The 17,371-nt window shown below is 44.5% G+C and overlaps 1 protein-coding gene across 3 annotated transcripts in view; it reads left to right on the top strand.

Moving 5' to 3' along the window:
• Positions 1-15,313, top strand: part of LOC139540686 (E3 ubiquitin-protein ligase RNF13-like) — a 104,392-nt gene extending 89,079 nt beyond the window's left edge. For all 3 annotated transcript variants that reach the window (XM_071344548.1, XM_071344549.1, XM_071344550.1), the window contains 2 exons: positions 11,512-11,592; positions 13,759-15,313. In XM_071344548.1, the coding sequence (XP_071200649.1) occupies positions 11,512-11,592; positions 13,759-14,114 (437 nt within the window). In that variant the 3' untranslated portion in view covers positions 14,115-15,313. The remainder of the gene's footprint in view (positions 1-11,511; positions 11,593-13,758) is intronic.
• The last annotated feature ends 2,058 nt before the right edge of the window (positions 15,314-17,371 follow it).

Genomic DNA, 17,371 nt, shown 5'->3' with positions numbered 1-17,371 from the left:
ATTGTTTACATCGTTTTTTCCCCTCATCAATCTACACCCAATACCCCATAATGACGAAGTGAAAACAGGGTTTTAGACAATTTTGCAAATGTATTAACTTAAAACAAATACCTTGTTTACATACGTATTCAGACCCTTTGCTATTCGACTCGAAATTGAGCTCAAGTGCATCCTGTTTCCAGTGATCATCCTTGAGATGTTTCTACAACTTGATTGGAGTCCAGCTGTGGTAAATTCAATTGACTGGACATGATTTGGAAAGGCACACACCTGTCTATATAAGGTCCCACAGTTGACAGTGCATGTCAGAGCAAAAACCAAGCCATGAGGTTGAAGGAATTGTCCGTAGAGCGCCGAGACAGGATTATGCCGAGGCACAGATCTAGGGAAGGGTACCAAAAAATGTCTGCCGCATTGAAGGTCCCCAAGAACACAGTGGCCTCCATCATTCTTAAATTGAATTAATTTGGAACCTCCAAGACTCTTCCTCGAGCTGGCCGCCCGGCCAAACTGATCAATCGGGGCAGGGGGGCCGTGGTCAGGGAAGTGACCAAGAACCCGATAGGCACACTGACAGAGCTCCAGAGTTCCTCTGTGGAGATGGGAGAACCTTCCAGAAGGACAACCATCTCTGTAGCACTCCACCAATCAGGCTTTATAGTAGAGTGGTCAGACGGAAGCCACTCCTCAGTAAAAGGCACATGACAGCCCGCTTGGAGTTTGCCAAAAGGCACCTAAAGGACTCTCAGATCATGAGAAACAAGATTCTCTGGTCTGATGAAACCAAGATTGAACTCTTTGGCCTGAATGCCAAGTGTCACGTCTGGAGGAAACCTGGCACCATCCCTACTGTTAAGCATGGTGGTGGCAGCATCATGCTGTGGGGATGTTTTTCAGCGGCAGGGACTGCGAGACTAGTCAGAATCGAGGGAAAGATTAACGGAGCAAAGTACAGAGAGATCCTTGATGAAAACCTGTACCAGAGCGCTCAGGACCTCAGACTGGGGTGAAGGTTTATCTTCCATCAGGAGAACAACTTCCAACACGACAACGACCCTAAACACACAGCCAAGACAATGCAAGAGTGGCTTCGGGACAAGTCTCTGAATGTCCTTGAGTGGCCCAGCCAAAGCCCGGACTTGAACCCGATCGAACATCTCTGGAGAGACCTGAAAATAGCTGTGCAGCGACGCTCCCCATTCAACCTGACAGAGCTTGAGAGGATCTTCAGAGAAGAATGGGAGAAACTCACCAACTACAGGTGTGCCAAGCTTGCAGCGTCATACCCAAGAAGACTTGTAGCTTGTAGCGTCATACCCAAGAAGGCTGTAATCGCTGCCAACGGTGCTGAAACAATGTACTCAGTAAAGGGTCTGAATACTTATGTAAATGTGATATTTCAGTTTTATATGTGTTATAAATTTGCATAGAAATTCTATAAACCTGTTTTTGCATTGTCATTAATAAGGGGGATTGTGTGTAGATTGATGAGGGGGAAAAACAATTTCATCCATTGTAGAATAAGGCTGTAACGTAACAAAATGTGTAAAAAGTCTAGGGGTCTGAATACTTTCCGAATGCACTGTACCGGTATGCCATCCAGCCCTGACGTTTCCCCTGGTCTAAAGGCTTTAATTGCATCAAGAAGTTCCTCCTCTGCAATTTGGCCCTCATACTAGTCTTTCTGTATAGCTGTTAATATTACACTATATTAGGAAAAAGTTTCTTACAGTTAACTCCATCCCTGCAGTTTCTGCAGGTTTCTTAGTTAACTCCATAACTCTGTGTTCCTGCTTGCTCTTTTTTTTTTTTTCTTTTTTTTCACCTTTATTTAACCAGCACAGAGTTACACATGGGATAAACAAACGTACAGTCAATAACACAATAGAAAAATCTGTATACAGTGTGTGCAGATGTAGTAAGATTAGGGAGGTAAGGCAATAAATAGGCCATATTGGCAAAATAATTACAATTTAGCAATTAAACACTGGAGGGATAGATGTGCAGAAGATGAATGTGCAAGTAGAGATACCGGGGTGCAAAGGAGCATAAAAATAAATAACAATATGGGGATGAGGTTGTTGGGTGGGCTATTTACAGATGCAATGATCAGTAAGCTGCTCTGACAGCTGATGCTTAAAGTTAGTGAGGGAGATCTAAGACTCCACTTCAGTGATTTCTTGCAATTCGTTCCAGTCATTGGCAGCAGAGAACTGGAAGGAAATGCGGCCAAAGAGGAGTTACTTACTTACTTACTTTATTGTCCCCATGGGGAAATTTTGTTGCAGTGTCATGTACACGTTTAAAGTGGCGTTTAAATACAAAACAAAATTGACAATACAACTTTCATAACAGTTACATACCAATATATATATCTTTTTTAAGACTAGCCTGCTGGCCTTACTGAGTAGATAGGAACATTAGCCCGAGCTATTTAGGAGGGATATCACACCTGGCACAAATGATTGTCTAGTTCTGTTTTTTCTGCTGAGGGGTGCCCTATACCTGCGTCCAGAGGGGAGTAGTTCAAAGTCCGGGTACAGGGGGTGGCTTGGGTCTAAAATTATTTTGTGAGCCTTGCGGAGGGCCCTGACCTTTAAAGATCTCATCCAGGCCTGTCTGTTTGACTCCAAGTACCTTGCTTGCTGTGGTGATAATCCTTCTCAGCATATTTCTCTGGCTGACAGTGGCATTGACCAGTGAAATATACCTGCTGGAGCGCGTGCTACGGGTGGGTGCTGCTATGGTGACCAGTGAGCTGAGATAAGGCGGAGCTTTACCTAGCAAAGACTGGAGCCAGTGGGTTTGGCGTCAAAAGCCTTGTCCAGGTTGATGAAGACAGCTGCACAGTATTGTATTTTATCGATGGTGGTTATGATTTCGTTTAGGACCTTGAGCGTGGCTGAGGTGCACCCATGACCAGCTCTGAAACCAGATTGCATATCGGAGAAGGTACGGTGGGATTCGAAATGGTCAGTGATCTGTTTGTTAACTTAGCTTTAGAAAGGCAGGGTAGGATAGATATAGGTCTAAAAGTTTGGGTCTAGAGTGTCTCCCCCTTTGAAGAGGGGGATGACCGCGGCAGCTTTCCAATCTTTAGGGATCTCAGACGATACGAAAGGGAGGTTGAACAGGCTAGTAATAGGGGTTGCAACAATTGCGGCGGATCATTTTAGAAAGAAAGGGTCCAGATTGTCTAGCCCAGCTGATTTGTAGGGGTCCAGATTTTGCAGCTCTTTCAGAACATCAGCTATCCAGGATACCCGGGCCAGGTCGATTAGAAAGGCCTGCTCGCTGAAGTGTTTTAGGGAGTGTTTGACAGTGCTGAGGGGTGGTCGTTTGACCGCGGACCCAATACGGACGCAGGCAATGAGGCAGTGATTGCTGAGATCCTGGTTGAAGACAGCAGAGGTGTATTTAGAGGGCAGGTTGGTCAGGATGATTGCTCTGTCAGAGTGTTTGGCGATACCAAGCGGGAACACCAAATCTCTACCTAATCACCCTTTAAGCCCTGCACACCGGACCTCTGCTTGCATTGCGTGGAATAGCCCTGTGGGGAGTCCGGAAGGCCTGTACGTCGCCGTCTTATGGAGAGTGTATAAGTACTGGTAGGTAAGCGGAGGAAGTGTAGTCAATGACCGAGATTGGACAATTTATTATTCAAAGCAATGATCTGAGGGTTTCCTTGCTTTTTGACTGGCCTGTTAGGCCTGAGGGGAAGTATACCAAACCTTGATAGTTGATCCTAATAGGCTGGAGCGGGTTTGCCAGCTTGGCGCCATTTCAACATGGAAGGTGAGGTAGCTGGATAGCTAGGCGGACGAGTGTGTATCCGGGATGCCATTCCATCCCGGATACACACTCGTCCGCGGCCGAGCTTTGCAGCCGTCCCATACATCTCTCTACATGGGGTGGGCGATGACACGCGTGAATCACGGCGCCACCTTTTAGATCACTCGTTGGACTCGTCCTGCGCTAATTGTTTACAGTGTGCCGACACGAACGGACCTCTTTTTATACCTTTTATGCAGAACTCAGAGCTCACGTTCTCCAGCCCAGGTTATTTTTAGCTGTCTCTAACACCACTGTGTGACCGCAGCGGCAGCAAGGCAAAGCTGAGTGCTTCTGTCTGCTGCTTCCCTTTCTCCATGACCTCACTCTCTTCCACTTGTCTATTCTCCCGGCGGGCTGTGTTTGGGCAGGGTGCCCGTAACCAGGGGTCAGTGTGTGTGTGTGGGAACGGTGCCCTTAGCCACCGTCCTCAGCTAAACCTGATGCTGAGTCTGGTTTTTTAACTGAACCTACAGTAAGCGGATGCCTGGTCTTCACTGGCACTGTGTGCGCTTGTCTACATATGTGCGTGGACAATTGAAAGAGAAGGCCTGTCACTAAGGGCTTTGGATTGGAACCAGTCTGTGCCCACTGCAAAATGTTACACGAAGATGGGAACCATGCGCCACAACGGTTTAATCGCATCATCTCCCAGAAGTGCCTACAAGTCACAGACAATTAGAAGCAACTTCTCTCTACACAGGCCTCTATGTCCTCTGGCTGTGGGTTAGTTGTGTTATTATCAGCAGTGTTAGCAATGCTAATGCTAACCTAATGGTATCACATTGTAGTGTTAGCGCACTAGGCCTTTTTAGTTGTTCTCCCTGTCATTCCAGGCTTGGTTGGAGTGCAGTGTGCGCTGATGCAATTATATCTCTGGTGGTGTGAATAAAGCGTGTATTCATTCCCTTAATTGTGCGACACAGGCTTCTCTGGGCAGGGTATGACATGGGGGAGATGCTAGCTGATTAGCCGGCCTACCGTATTGTCTGTGCGTTGAGGAGTGGTGCTTCTAGCCTGCAGCGCTAATGAGAAATTTGGCATGAAAGGGGGGAGTCTGAATAGGCTTAGAGTACCTATCTCAATGCAATGTACAATAGCAGCGTAATTAGCACACAATACCAGTCTGAGGAGTATTACCGTGCCTTCAGAAAGTATTCACAACCTTTGACTTTTTCCACATTTTTGTTGTGTTACAAACAATACCCCATAATGTCAAAGTGGAATTATGTTTTTGATTTTGTTGCAGCCTTGTTGCTAGCCCTTGCATCATCCATATGAAGTTAGCCTCATATACAGTGCATTCGGAAAGTATTCAGACTCCTTGACTTTTTCCACATTTTGTTACTCTTTTTGCTTAGTCAATATGGGGTATTGTGTGTAGATTGATGAGGGAAGAAAAACGATTTTAATCCATTTTAGAATACAGCTGTAACGTAACAAAATGTGTAAAAGTGGAAGGGGTCTGAATACTTTCCGAATTAACTGTAAGCTTACCATGTGACTGTGCGCTTTTTGTCTGGCTTTCTGGCTCTGGTTAAGACTGAGGGGCCCAGCTGTGTGTGTGGTTTTGCCACCAGATGGAGAGCAGACAGAAACCTCAAAACCAGCAGTTCCAGAGAGAAACAGAGGAAGCCAGGGAGATTAATTTTCCCTTGCTCCAGTTCACCCTCCAAAACCACTGAACCTAAGATGGTACCCCATCGCCCCGTTTATGAGAGGGACCGGGCTCTCCCTCTGACCCCTGCCCTCCCGTCTCTCCCCAGGGCTCTACGACTGATGAGTCACTGTGTGTGCTCCTCCCCTCCGTCTGCTCTGTTCCAGCCCTGGGCTGAGTACACACACACACACTCACACAGAGCGAAAGCAGCTGCGGAGGCTCTGACACTGTGTGAACAGTGAGGCAGGAGTATTGAGATACAGTCCCTTCTCGTCACAGATGACTGCAAGAAGCCTTACTACAGCCATGTTGGCTCTAGCTGTAGGTAGCTGTGCAGATCTGTGGGCATCACACACACTCTTGTCTCCTCGCTCTGATTAGTTTAGTAAGGGAGCGTGATTCCTCCTGAGATCCAGGAATGCTGGCTGGCTGACTGGAGCAAAATGGAGTTTCATTGACACTCTGGCTCTTTTTAAACTACTGGTCCCCAAAGGCCCTTAGGGGCCACTTCAACACAATGTCAGATAAGGGTAGTGTTGAAAAGAGTCTGTCGCAATCAGCGATAATGGGATAATAACCAGCCAATCAAACCGTATAGAATCTGATTAACATTATTGTCTAAAGATTCTTCAATAATTAGTTTAATAAAAAATTCTTCAATAATTAGTTTTATGCTGCTGTGTAAGAACAGTTTTTTCATTCTCGGATGACATGGTCATGTATGGTCTGTTCCGACATTTGTTGACGTGATGTATGTGAGGTAAATAGTAATGTCATTACTAACTTTACCCAGTGGAAAGTTCCAGGAAATGGAGTGAGTGAGTAATGTGCCCACACCAGCTCCTTTGATCAGACTGAGTAGTTTAATTCCATGCTTTCATGAAAAGGGATGACCAGACCGTGAATTCTGCTCAACCAGAGAATTCTGCTGTCATGCTTCTCTCTGACCAAAAAACTTGAACTGCTTGATATGGGCATTTGACTTGAAGATTACAAAATCTGATAAGGCTCTCGTAGTAATGTAATTTTAGAAATCAGAAAATTAAGAACAGAAAAGGTTCATTAATAATCTCAATGGAATAATAAAGAACACAAGTTTAAAAAACGATATATGCAAAAGCATGTGGACACCCCTTCAAATGAGTGGATTCTGCTATTTCAGCCACACCCGTTACTGACAGGTGTATAAAATTTCTGCTCTACTAGAGCTGCCCTGGCCAACTGTAAGTGCTGTTATTGTGAAGTGGAAACATGTAGGAGCAACAACGGCTCAGCTGCGATGTGGTAGGCCACACAAGCTCACAGCGGGACCCCCGAGTGCTGAAGCACGTAGAACGTAAAAATTGTCTGTCCTCGGTTGCAGCACACACTACCGAGTTCAAACGGCCTCTAGAAGCAACATCAGCACAAGAGCTGTTAGTCAGGAGCTTCACGAAGTGGGTTTCCATGGCCGAGCAGCTCCATACACGCCTAAGATCACCATGCGTGATGCCAAGCGTCGGCTGGAGTGGTGTAAAGCTTGCCGCCATTGGACTCTGGAGCAGTGGAAACGTGTTCTCTAGAGTGAGGAATCGCGCTTCACTGTCTGGCAGTCCAACGGACAAATCAGATACCTGCCCCAATGCATAGTGCCAACTGTAAAGTTTGGTGGAGAAGGAATAATGGTCTGGGGCTGTTTTTCATGGTCGGGCTCGGCCCCCTAGTTCCAGTGAAGGGAAATCTTAATGCAACAGCATACAATGACATTCTAGACAATTCTGTGCTTCCAACTTTGTGGCAACAGTTTGGGGAAGGCCCTTTCCTGTTTCAGAATGACAATGCCCCAGTGCACAAAGCGAGCTCCATACAGAAATGGTTTGTCAAGATTGCTGTGGAAGAACTTGACTGGCCTGCGCAGAGTCATGACCTCAACTCCATCAAACACCTTTGGGATGAATTGGAAAGCCAACTGCGAGCCAGGCTTAATCGCTCAAAATCAGTGTCCGACCTCACTATTGCTCTTGTGGTTGAATGGAAGCAAGTCGCCGCAGCAATGTTTCCGACATCTAGTGAAAAGCCTTCCCAGAAGAGTGGAGGCTGTTATAGCAGCAAAGGGTGGACCAACTCCATATTAATGCCATGATTTTGGAATGAGATGTTTGAAGAGCAGGTGTCCACATACCTTTGGTCATGTAGTGTATGATACTTGTGTTTTTGCCTACTTGGCTATATCAGGTTGTTAAACTGAGTTATGCCTGGAGAACTTCTCGGGACAAGTGAGGAACAGGTCTTAGATGTCACTGTTAGTGAATGTGCCTTTGTTCTATTCCGTATGTCTTACTTAGCAGTGTACACACCCTTTGAGTTTGTGGTGTCAAAGTATTTTTCTGCTTAGTGCTCAACTTCACTCAGAATAGCCCAGTGCCACAGTTCAGCATTTCCTGAGTTTGTGCTGGAGCCATGCCTATATAAATGCTCCCTTTCTCACCACCCCAATCCCCCCCGTCCCGTCCAGCACTGTGTTCAAGTTCAGACAGAGAGGGAGAAATGGATAAAGACAAGAAGTGACAATGACAGACGGAGAGAAAAAAGAAAGTTGGAGACAGGCAACAAAGACAGTCTGCGAAAAAGAGAGCATGAGACAGAGGAAAGAGAGAGGGGCAGAGAAAAGGAAAAAAGAGGGAGAGATTGAGTCTGTGACTTTACTGAAGGGGGGGTGGACATGACTCCCCATCCTTATACGGTTACATGCAATCCTGGCACGGGTACTGAGGAGCAGCAAAACATGCTCATTTAAAGTTTACATAAACACTGGCCCACATATCCGGCACCCTTCACAGCACAGCACCTCGTCCTCCCCACAAGGGAAGGGGCAAGAAAAAATGCTGTGGAATTTGAAAGTGAGTGCATTTTATTTTATTATTTTTAACCTTTATTTAACTAGGCAAGTCAGTTAAGGTTTGGCCCGGTTTGGTAGCCACATACATGGCAGGAATGTGCTTGGAGTGGAATTTCAGCCATTTTGGAAAGAGTGAGAACTTAGTCCGAAACAAATGTAGGGAAATGACTTGAAAGCGGAGGTACAGTGGCTTGCAAAATTATTCACCCCCTTGGCACTTTTCCTATTTTGTTGCCTGACAACCTGGAATTAAATTAGATTTTTGGGAGGTTTGTATCATTTGATTTACACAACATGCCTACCACTTTGAAGATGCAAAATATTTTTTATTATCAAACAAACAAGACAAAAAAAACGGAACTTGAGCGTGCATAACTATTCACCCCACAAAGTCAATACTTTGTAGAGCCACCTTTTGCAGCAATTACAGCTGCAAGTCTCTTGGGGTATGTCTCTATAAGCTTGGCACATCTAGCCACTGGGATTTTTGCACATTCTTCGAGGCAAAACTGCTCCAGCTCCTTCAAGTTGGATGGGTTCCGCTAATATACAGCAATCTTTAAGTCATACCACAGATTCTCAATTGGATTGAGGTCTGGGCTTTGACTAGGCCATTCCAAGACATTTAAATGTTTCCCCTTAAACCACTCGAGTGTTGCTTTAGCAGTATGCTTAGGGTCATTATCCTCCTGGAAGGTGAACCTCCGTCCCAGTCTCAAATCTCTTGAAGACTGAAACAGGTTTCCCTCAAGAATTTCCCTGTATTTAGCTCCATTCATCATTCCTTAAATTCTGACCAGTTTCCCAGTCCCTGCCGATGAAAAACGTCCCCACAGCATGATGCTGCCACCCTCATGCTTCACTGTGGGAATGGTGTTCTCGGGAGTGATGAGAGGTGTTGGGTTTACGCCAGACATAGCATTTTCCTTGATTGCCAAAAAGCTCAATTTTAGTCTCATCTAACCAGATTACCTCCTTCCATATGTTTTTTCTGGCCACTCTTCCATAAAGCCCAGCTCTGTGGAGTGTACGGCTTAAAGTGGTCCTATGGACAGATACTCCAATCTCCGCTGTGGAGCTTTGCAGCTCCTTCAGGGTTATCTTTGGTCTCTTTGTTGCCTCTCTGATTAATGCCCTCCTTGCCTGGTCCGTGAGTTTTGGTGGGCTGCCCTCTCTCAATCTGATACACGTCAAATCAGTTTTCTTGATCTTCTGATCTTGTGTGAAGATAATGTTCTATACACTGATCTTTACAGGAAACCTACTGGTCGTAACATTTTGTTGAGGGCTGATAGTTGTCATCCACTTCCCTTGAAAAACAGTTTGCCCTACAGCCAATTCTATCGAATCAAAAGAATTTGTAAATAACAATCAGATTTCGACAGAAATATGGCTTAGATGCAAAGAAAATTCAAGGAGAGGGGGTAAAAAATGGTCAGATTAATACTGCCATTGAGAAAATTCAAAACAAAGCGAGACATGACCTTTTTCAAGGTCAGTCTCGCAAAAATAAGCATTCTTGCGTTCTAACTACCCGCTATTCAAAGTGCTCGGAACAAATTATGGGAATCGTTCACAAACATTGGCACATTCTAAGATCCGATGATAGTATCGGTAATGTGTTTTTGGACCTTCCCTTGGTCGTATTCTCGCGGGGCAGAAACCTCAGCGATCAATTGGTAAACTCTGATTTACCACCCCAAGATATCCCTTCACAATTTATTTGCGCCCCTACTGGATGGAAACTACAAATGTAATGGCTGTGCTCAATACAATGGCACTTATAAATGTAGATCCTTCAAACACCACCAAACAGGGAAACAGATCCCAATCAAAGGTGTTATCACGTGCTCCACTAAGGCAGTTATTTATCTTATAACTTGTCCTTGTGGTAAAAATTATGTGGGTAAACAAAGCGCGAATTAAAAGTACGTATCTCGGAGCATCGTAACACCATTAGGTGCAAAAACTCGACTTACCCAGTTGCGGCCCACTTTTTGGAAGAAAACCACTCGATTTCGTCTCTACGTTATATTGGCATCGAACATGTCATGCCTCCCTTAGAGATGGGGTGACCTCGACAATTTATTAAAACAAGAGGCTGCCTGGATCTTTAAATGAAAGACCCTTGTTCCCTTCGGTCTCAACGTAGACTTTGATCTGAAGCCATTCTTGTGATTTTGCTATTGTAAATGTTTGTAGGCTTATGTAGCTAAATTGTATCTATGATCGTACGCTATCCATTTATGTTTTTTGTATGAGAATTAACCAATGATATCAGGCCACACCCGGACATGATTACAGACACCTGTGTGTCTTTTGACACTATATAAATGAGTCATCCCTCAGTGTTCATCATTATACCCTGATGAAGACAGCTTGTCTGTCGAAACGTTGGACCTAAATATTTTTGCATCTGAGCTCCTAGCGGCTCTCCTTTATTTTTTAAGGGCGGCCCTCTCTTGGCAGGTTTTTTGTGGTGCCATATTCTTTCCATTTTTTAATAATGGATTTATTGGTGCTCTGTTGGATGTTCAAAATTAGGATATTTTTTTATAACCCAACCCTGATCTATACTTCTCCACAACTTTGTCCCTGACCTGATTAGAGAGCTCCTTGGTCTTCATGGTGCCACTTGCTTGGTGGTGCCCCTTGCTTAATGGTGTTGCAGACTATGGGGCCTTTCAGAACAGGTGTATATATACTGAGATCATGTGACACTTAGATTGCACACAGGTGGACTTTATTTAAATAATTATGTGACTTGTGAAGGTAATTGGTTGCACCAGATCTTATTTAGGGGCTTCATAGCAAAAGGGGTGAATACATATGCAACCACCACTTTTACGTTTAGAATTGTTTTGCATTTTTTGAAAAAAAACTTCACCAATTTGGACTATTTTGTGTATGTCCATTACATGAAATGAAATTTAAATTACAGGTTGTAATGCAACAAAATAGGAAAAATGCCAAGGGGGTGAATACTTTTGCAAGGCACTCTATGAGTCAGTTGACAGTAGTCTGACTCAGCCCGTCATTTAAATAAATACGGGCTACACAATTGAGTAAATTAAAATGTCTTTATTAAGAGGACTTTTCTGTATTTTGTTCTGCCATTGAACCGTGTGTCTTTTGTACCTAGGGGACGCCTACGATGTGTGTGCCATATGCCTAGATGAGTACGAGGAGGGAGACAAGCTCCGGGTCCTGCCCTGCTCTCACGGTGAGGCTTGGCCTGCCATGCCCTCTACCCCCTCCTGACACACACACAACAACCTACTACCCTAAACCCATCTACTTGCCACCAACCCTCTCTGCTACTCCTCTGCTATTCCTCCCCTTCCTGTACCCCACCCCCATCCAGCAACCTGTGCTCCACCCCCATCCAGCAACCTGTGTTCCTCCACTGCAGTCCTCTAGACCAGTGTTTTTTGCTTTTATAACTCTAGTCCTCAAGTACCCCCAAAAGTACACATTTTTGTTGTAGCCCCAGACAAGCACACCTGATTTAAATGAGTCAACTAATCACTAAGTGCTCAATGAATTGAATCTGGTGTGCAAAGAAAATGTGTGCTGTTGGGAAACACTGCTCTAGATACACAACAGTATGTGAACACCCCTTCAAATTAGTGGATTCAGCTATTTCATCCACACCCGTTGCTGACAGGTGTATAAAATCAAGCACACCGCCATGCAATCTCCATAGACAAACATTGGCAGTAGAATGGCCTTACTGAAGAGCTCAGTGACTTTCAATGTGGCATCGTCATAGAATGCCACCTTTCCAACAAGTATGTTCTTCAAATTTCTGCCTTGCTAGAGCTGCCCCGGTCAACTGTAAGTGCTGTTATTGTGAAGTAGAAATGTCTAGGAGCAACAACGGCTCAGCCGCAAATGGTAGGCCACACAAGCTCACAGAACAGGACCACCGAGTGCTGAAGCGCATAAAATTTGTCTGTCCTAAGTTGCAACACTCACTACCAAGTTCCAAACTGCCTCTAGAAGCAACGTCTACACAAGAACTGTTCATCGGGGGCTTCATTAAATGGGTGTCCATGGCCAAGCAGCCACACACAAGCCTAAGATCACCATGCGCAATGCCAAGCGTCGGCTGGAGTGGTGTAAAGTTCACCGCAATTGGACTCTGGAGCAGTGGAAACGCGTTCTCTAGAGTGAGGAGCAGTGTTTTCTGGAGTGAGGAATCACGCTTCACCATCTGCCAGTCCGACGGACGAATCTGGGTTTGGCGGATGCCAGGAGAACGCTACCTGCCCTAATGCATAGTGCCAACTATAAAGTTTTGTGGAGGAGAAATAATGGTCTTGGGACGTTTTTCATGGTTTGGGCTAGGCCCATTAGTTCCAGTGAAGAGATATCTTAACGCTACAGCATACTGTGCTTCCAACTTGGTGGTAACAGTTTGGGTAAGGCCCTATCCTGTTTCAGCATGACAATGCCCATGTGCACAAAGCAAGGTCCATACAGAAATGGTTTGTCGAGATTGGTGTGGAAGAACTTGACTGGCCTGCACAGAGCCCTAACCGCAACCCCATCGAACACCTTTGGGATGAATTGGAAAGGCCGACTACGAGCCAGGCATAATAGCCCAACATCAGTGCCCGACCTTACTAATGTGCGTGGCTAAATGGAAGCAAGTCCCCGCAGCAATGTTTTCCAACATCTAGTGGAAAGAGTGGAGGCAGCAAAGGGGGGACTAACTCCATATTCATGCCCATGATTTTGGAATGAGCTACATTCCAAAATCGACATACTTTTGTCAATGTAGTACAAAACACCAGGTCATGTGATGTCTCCGTGGGAGACAGTCTGAAAGGCTCTACTGCACCCTGTGCTGTTCCCTGAACCATGCCTGTCTGTATCATCCCAGAAAATCATCTATTTGGCTCCAGCTCACTTTGCTGCATCTAATATCCAGCTGGCCTGACCGCTAGTGTTCTTAGAAAACCGCCGTAGCTTCTGGACACTGTCAAGCTATACTAATACTGTATACAGTACTGGTAATGTAGAAGTTAAATAGACTAAATGCCATTTTCTTGGTGAAAATGGCTGGTTTTAAAGCATTATTTCCTGAAATGTCCACAATCCCTTATTTGTAAACCTATTAAGCTTAAATCCTAGTATTGTAATACATTAAGCTAGGTTTGCCTTTGAAATTCCCCATTACCCTCTCCAGGTGTTGTAGCCAAACCTAATCAAAATTGTCCACCCTTATATAGTCATGGTACAACATTCATTCAGTAGATAACAAGCACACCCTTAGGATTACCTTGTGTGTTGTACCTTTGATTTACAACCCTAGAAAAAACCTACATGCTGCCTATGATTGTGAGTGTAGTGACCTTTTTCCCTGTCCTCTCCCTCCCTCCAGCTTACCACAACAAGTGTGTGGACCCCTGGCTGACCAAGACCAAGAAGACGTGTCCTGTGTGCAAGCAGAAGGTGGTCCCCTCTGCGGGCGACTCAGACTCCGATTCGGAGGAGGGCGACAGCGGGCCCGATGAGAACGAGGTGTCAGAGAGCACCCCGCTGCTGCGCTCCCTGGCCTCCACCAGCGGCCACTCCTTTGGCACCATGTCGGGCGCCTCACGTTCCGAGCCCGATCAGGAGTCCTCCGAGTATGAAGACGACCACCTGGACACCAGCGACGACAGCGAGGTCACCGTGGAGACAGTGGTGCAGCTGCAGGAGCCTCGTCCTGACGACCACGACCCAGTCCGCGCCTGATTGGTTGGCCTGAGTTGACAGACAGGTGGCCGGTCCCCCGCCCCTCTCTCCCACTCACCCTATGGGGTTGCAGAGACTCACGCTGGAGGCGTGGTCAAGAGGATTTGTTTCATTTTTACATCTCTGTTTAATAAAAATCTATTTTATCTCCCTCCAAGTTTAGAATGCAAATCACCATAATTCTCCTTTTGTTGTATTTTTAACCTGATTACTGAAGGGTGGGACAATGTGCAGATGGTGTCTGGATGACAAGATGAGTGTCATCATGTGTTTTGGGCTGTATTTTACTCTGGTTTGTCAGTATGGGGTGGTTTTCTGCAGACATCCTCCGACTAGGGTTATACTCTATTCACTGTGAGAAAGGGCTCGATGCTCTCGTGTGCACGAGCATGCTTGACACCAACTGTGAAGGAATGCATTGAGTATATAAATAATGTATAGATCACCACAATTAACATCTTAAAACATTGATTATTTTGTAGCCTGTATATCTGTAGTCTGGGGAAGCAAAAAAAAAGAAGTTATATTGTATATATTCCTGCTGCATAGAAATATCTAAATCAAAGTACTATACAGCAGCCTTTTATAAAATCGATTGAGCTGACCTTTTCCATGTGAATATATAGAAACGATAGGCCATGGGAACTGGGTTTTGCCAATCGGTCTCTACCCTGAGATCCTGGAGCCAGTCGCTCATCTCAAGAGTATGATTTTGATGCGACTGATATGTTACGTTGACCTGCACAGACAAAATTAAGCCAAACCGGTTATGCATTCAGCCAAAGGAAGATTGGGCAAACACACAGCATACCTATGTTATGGGTAAGCTCTCAGCAGTCGTGTAATACAAGCAGAGGGGGTGGGGAGGAACAGTTTTGTTCAGGTAGTTCCCGCGTCTACACGGCTACGAGCAGCCTGCTGTAGACTTCATTTGGCTGCTCTCGACACATCACAGACCACTTCTCTGAAATGCATGATGCCACTGGTGGATAGGTCTTGCAACATGTATTTGGTTTCACGTCATATTGTAATATTGTACGTAGGAAGTTCTACAAGTAAAAATTGTTTTTTCTACTATAACTTGAACTGTTCTATGTTGAGTCCTGTTGCCTTTTTATTTGATGTCTTGTAAACATCTTATGCTCACACATGCCTGTATTCAATTTAATTTCACTTCAATAAAGACACTGTCAACAGAATGCTGAGGCCTTCCATCCATTTCAAGAGGTTTGTGATCAAGAGGCACAAAGCTACGGTGATTTAATGAAGTGTGTTCTTCATCGTCAAGAGGTTTTATGACGGATCAGAACAAGTAGTGGATCAGTGGCCCATAAACCAGCTACGTTACTGTGCTCTGTGGCCGTGACATTGGTTTCAAAAGCCCCATCTCTTTGATCAGACTTATAGGTAACATGGTGGCCTGGATCTCTCACCATTACATAATGGAGACGATTAATTATTACTTCCATTTTGGTCTGACAATCAGCTCTGTATTGTGTCCAATTGATGCAGGTTCGAACATGAGAAAAAGCCTGAACCGTGTAATACTTGCCAAGTGTCCTAGACTACACTAATTATGCCATAAGCCTTATACGGCGTATTCGGAAAGCATTCAGACCCCTTCACTTTTTCCACATTTTGTTACGTTACAGCCGTATTCTAAAATGGATTAAATAAGAAATGTTTATCAATCTACACACCATACCCCATAATGACAAAGCGGAAACAGTTTTTTTTGTGTGTTTGTAAATGTATAAAAAAACAAAAAAACATACCTTAATTACATAAGTATTCAGACACTTTGCTATGAGACTCAAAATTGAGCTCAAGTGCATCCTATTAACATATCGTTGTAAGAGTTGGGCCAGCCAAATGTTTCATTTGCCACTGACTTATGCTAACTTTATTTGCATTATTATCTTTGAAAACAGACGCTGTGACTAATACACATGGCGCAAAGCCAGTATTCAAGTAATGGTAAGAATGAAAAGGTTTTAGATATAATCATTTTAGAATTAATAATTTGACATGTGTTATTATAAATATACTTATATCCCCAGACTGAAGTTTGAATTTGAAACAAAGGGGATTTTTTTGCCAATAATAGCTGGGTTCCCTACCTTGATGCCTTTGTTTACAATCATGCATTTTGTTCAAATTACATCAAAACATTTATTTACATATGGACACCTCTGCTTAGCCTGATCCCAGATCTGTTTGTGCAATTGACATTGACCATAGGAAATGGCAAGACAGCACAAAAGCAGATCTCGGACCAGGCTTAAGAGTCTGCTAGCCCCACACTCTTAAAAATAAAGGTGCAAGTTGGAACCAAATAAGGTTATTGAGTGCGATGCCATACGAGAAACATACAGTGCATTCGGAAAGTATTCAGACCCTTTCCCTTTCCCACATTTTGTTACGTTTCAGCTTTATTCTAAAATCGATTAAAAAAAAATTTCCTCATCAATCTACACACAATACCCCATAATGACAAAGCAAAAACTGTTTTTTAGGAATTTTAGCAAATTTATAAAACAAAAACATAAATACCTTATTTACATAAGTATTGAGACCTTTTGTCATGAGACTTGAAATTGAGCTCAGGTGCATCCCGTTTCCATTGATCACCATTGAGATGTTTCTACAACTTTATTGGAGTCTACCTGTGGTAAATTAAATTGATTGGACATGATTTGGAAAGGGACACACCTGTCTATATAAGGTCCCACAGTTCACAGTGCATGTCAGCAAAAATCAAGCCATGAGGTCGAAGGAATTGTCCGTAGTGCTCCGAGATAGGATTGTGTCGAGGCACAGATCTGGGGAAGGGTACCAAAAAATGTCTGCAGCATTGAAGGTCCCCAAGAATACAGTGGCCTCCATCATTCTTAAATGGAAGAAGTTTGGAACCACCAAGACTCTTCCTAGAGCTGGCCGCCCAGCCAAACTGAGCAATCAGGAGAGAAGGGCCTTGGTCAGGGAGGTGACTAAGAACCCGATGGTCACTCTGACAGAGCTCCAGAGTTCATCTGTGGAGATAGGAGAACATTCCAGAAGGACAACCATCTCTGCAGCACTCCACACGCCACTCCTCAGTAAAAGGCACATGACAGCCCGCTTGGCGTTTGCCAAAATCCACCTAAAGGACTCTCAGACCATGAGGAACAAGATTCTCTGGTCTGATGAAACCAAGATTGAACTCTTTGGCTTGAATGCCAAGCCTCACATCTGGAGGAAACCAGGCACCATCCCTA

Source organism: Salvelinus alpinus, chromosome 16 (genome assembly GCF_045679555.1).
Source record: "Salvelinus alpinus chromosome 16, SLU_Salpinus.1, whole genome shotgun sequence".
Classification (NCBI taxonomy): domain Eukaryota; kingdom Metazoa; phylum Chordata; class Actinopteri; order Salmoniformes; family Salmonidae; genus Salvelinus; species Salvelinus alpinus.
Note: the sequence above shows the minus strand (reverse complement) of the source record. Positions and strands in the feature narration are given on the sequence as shown.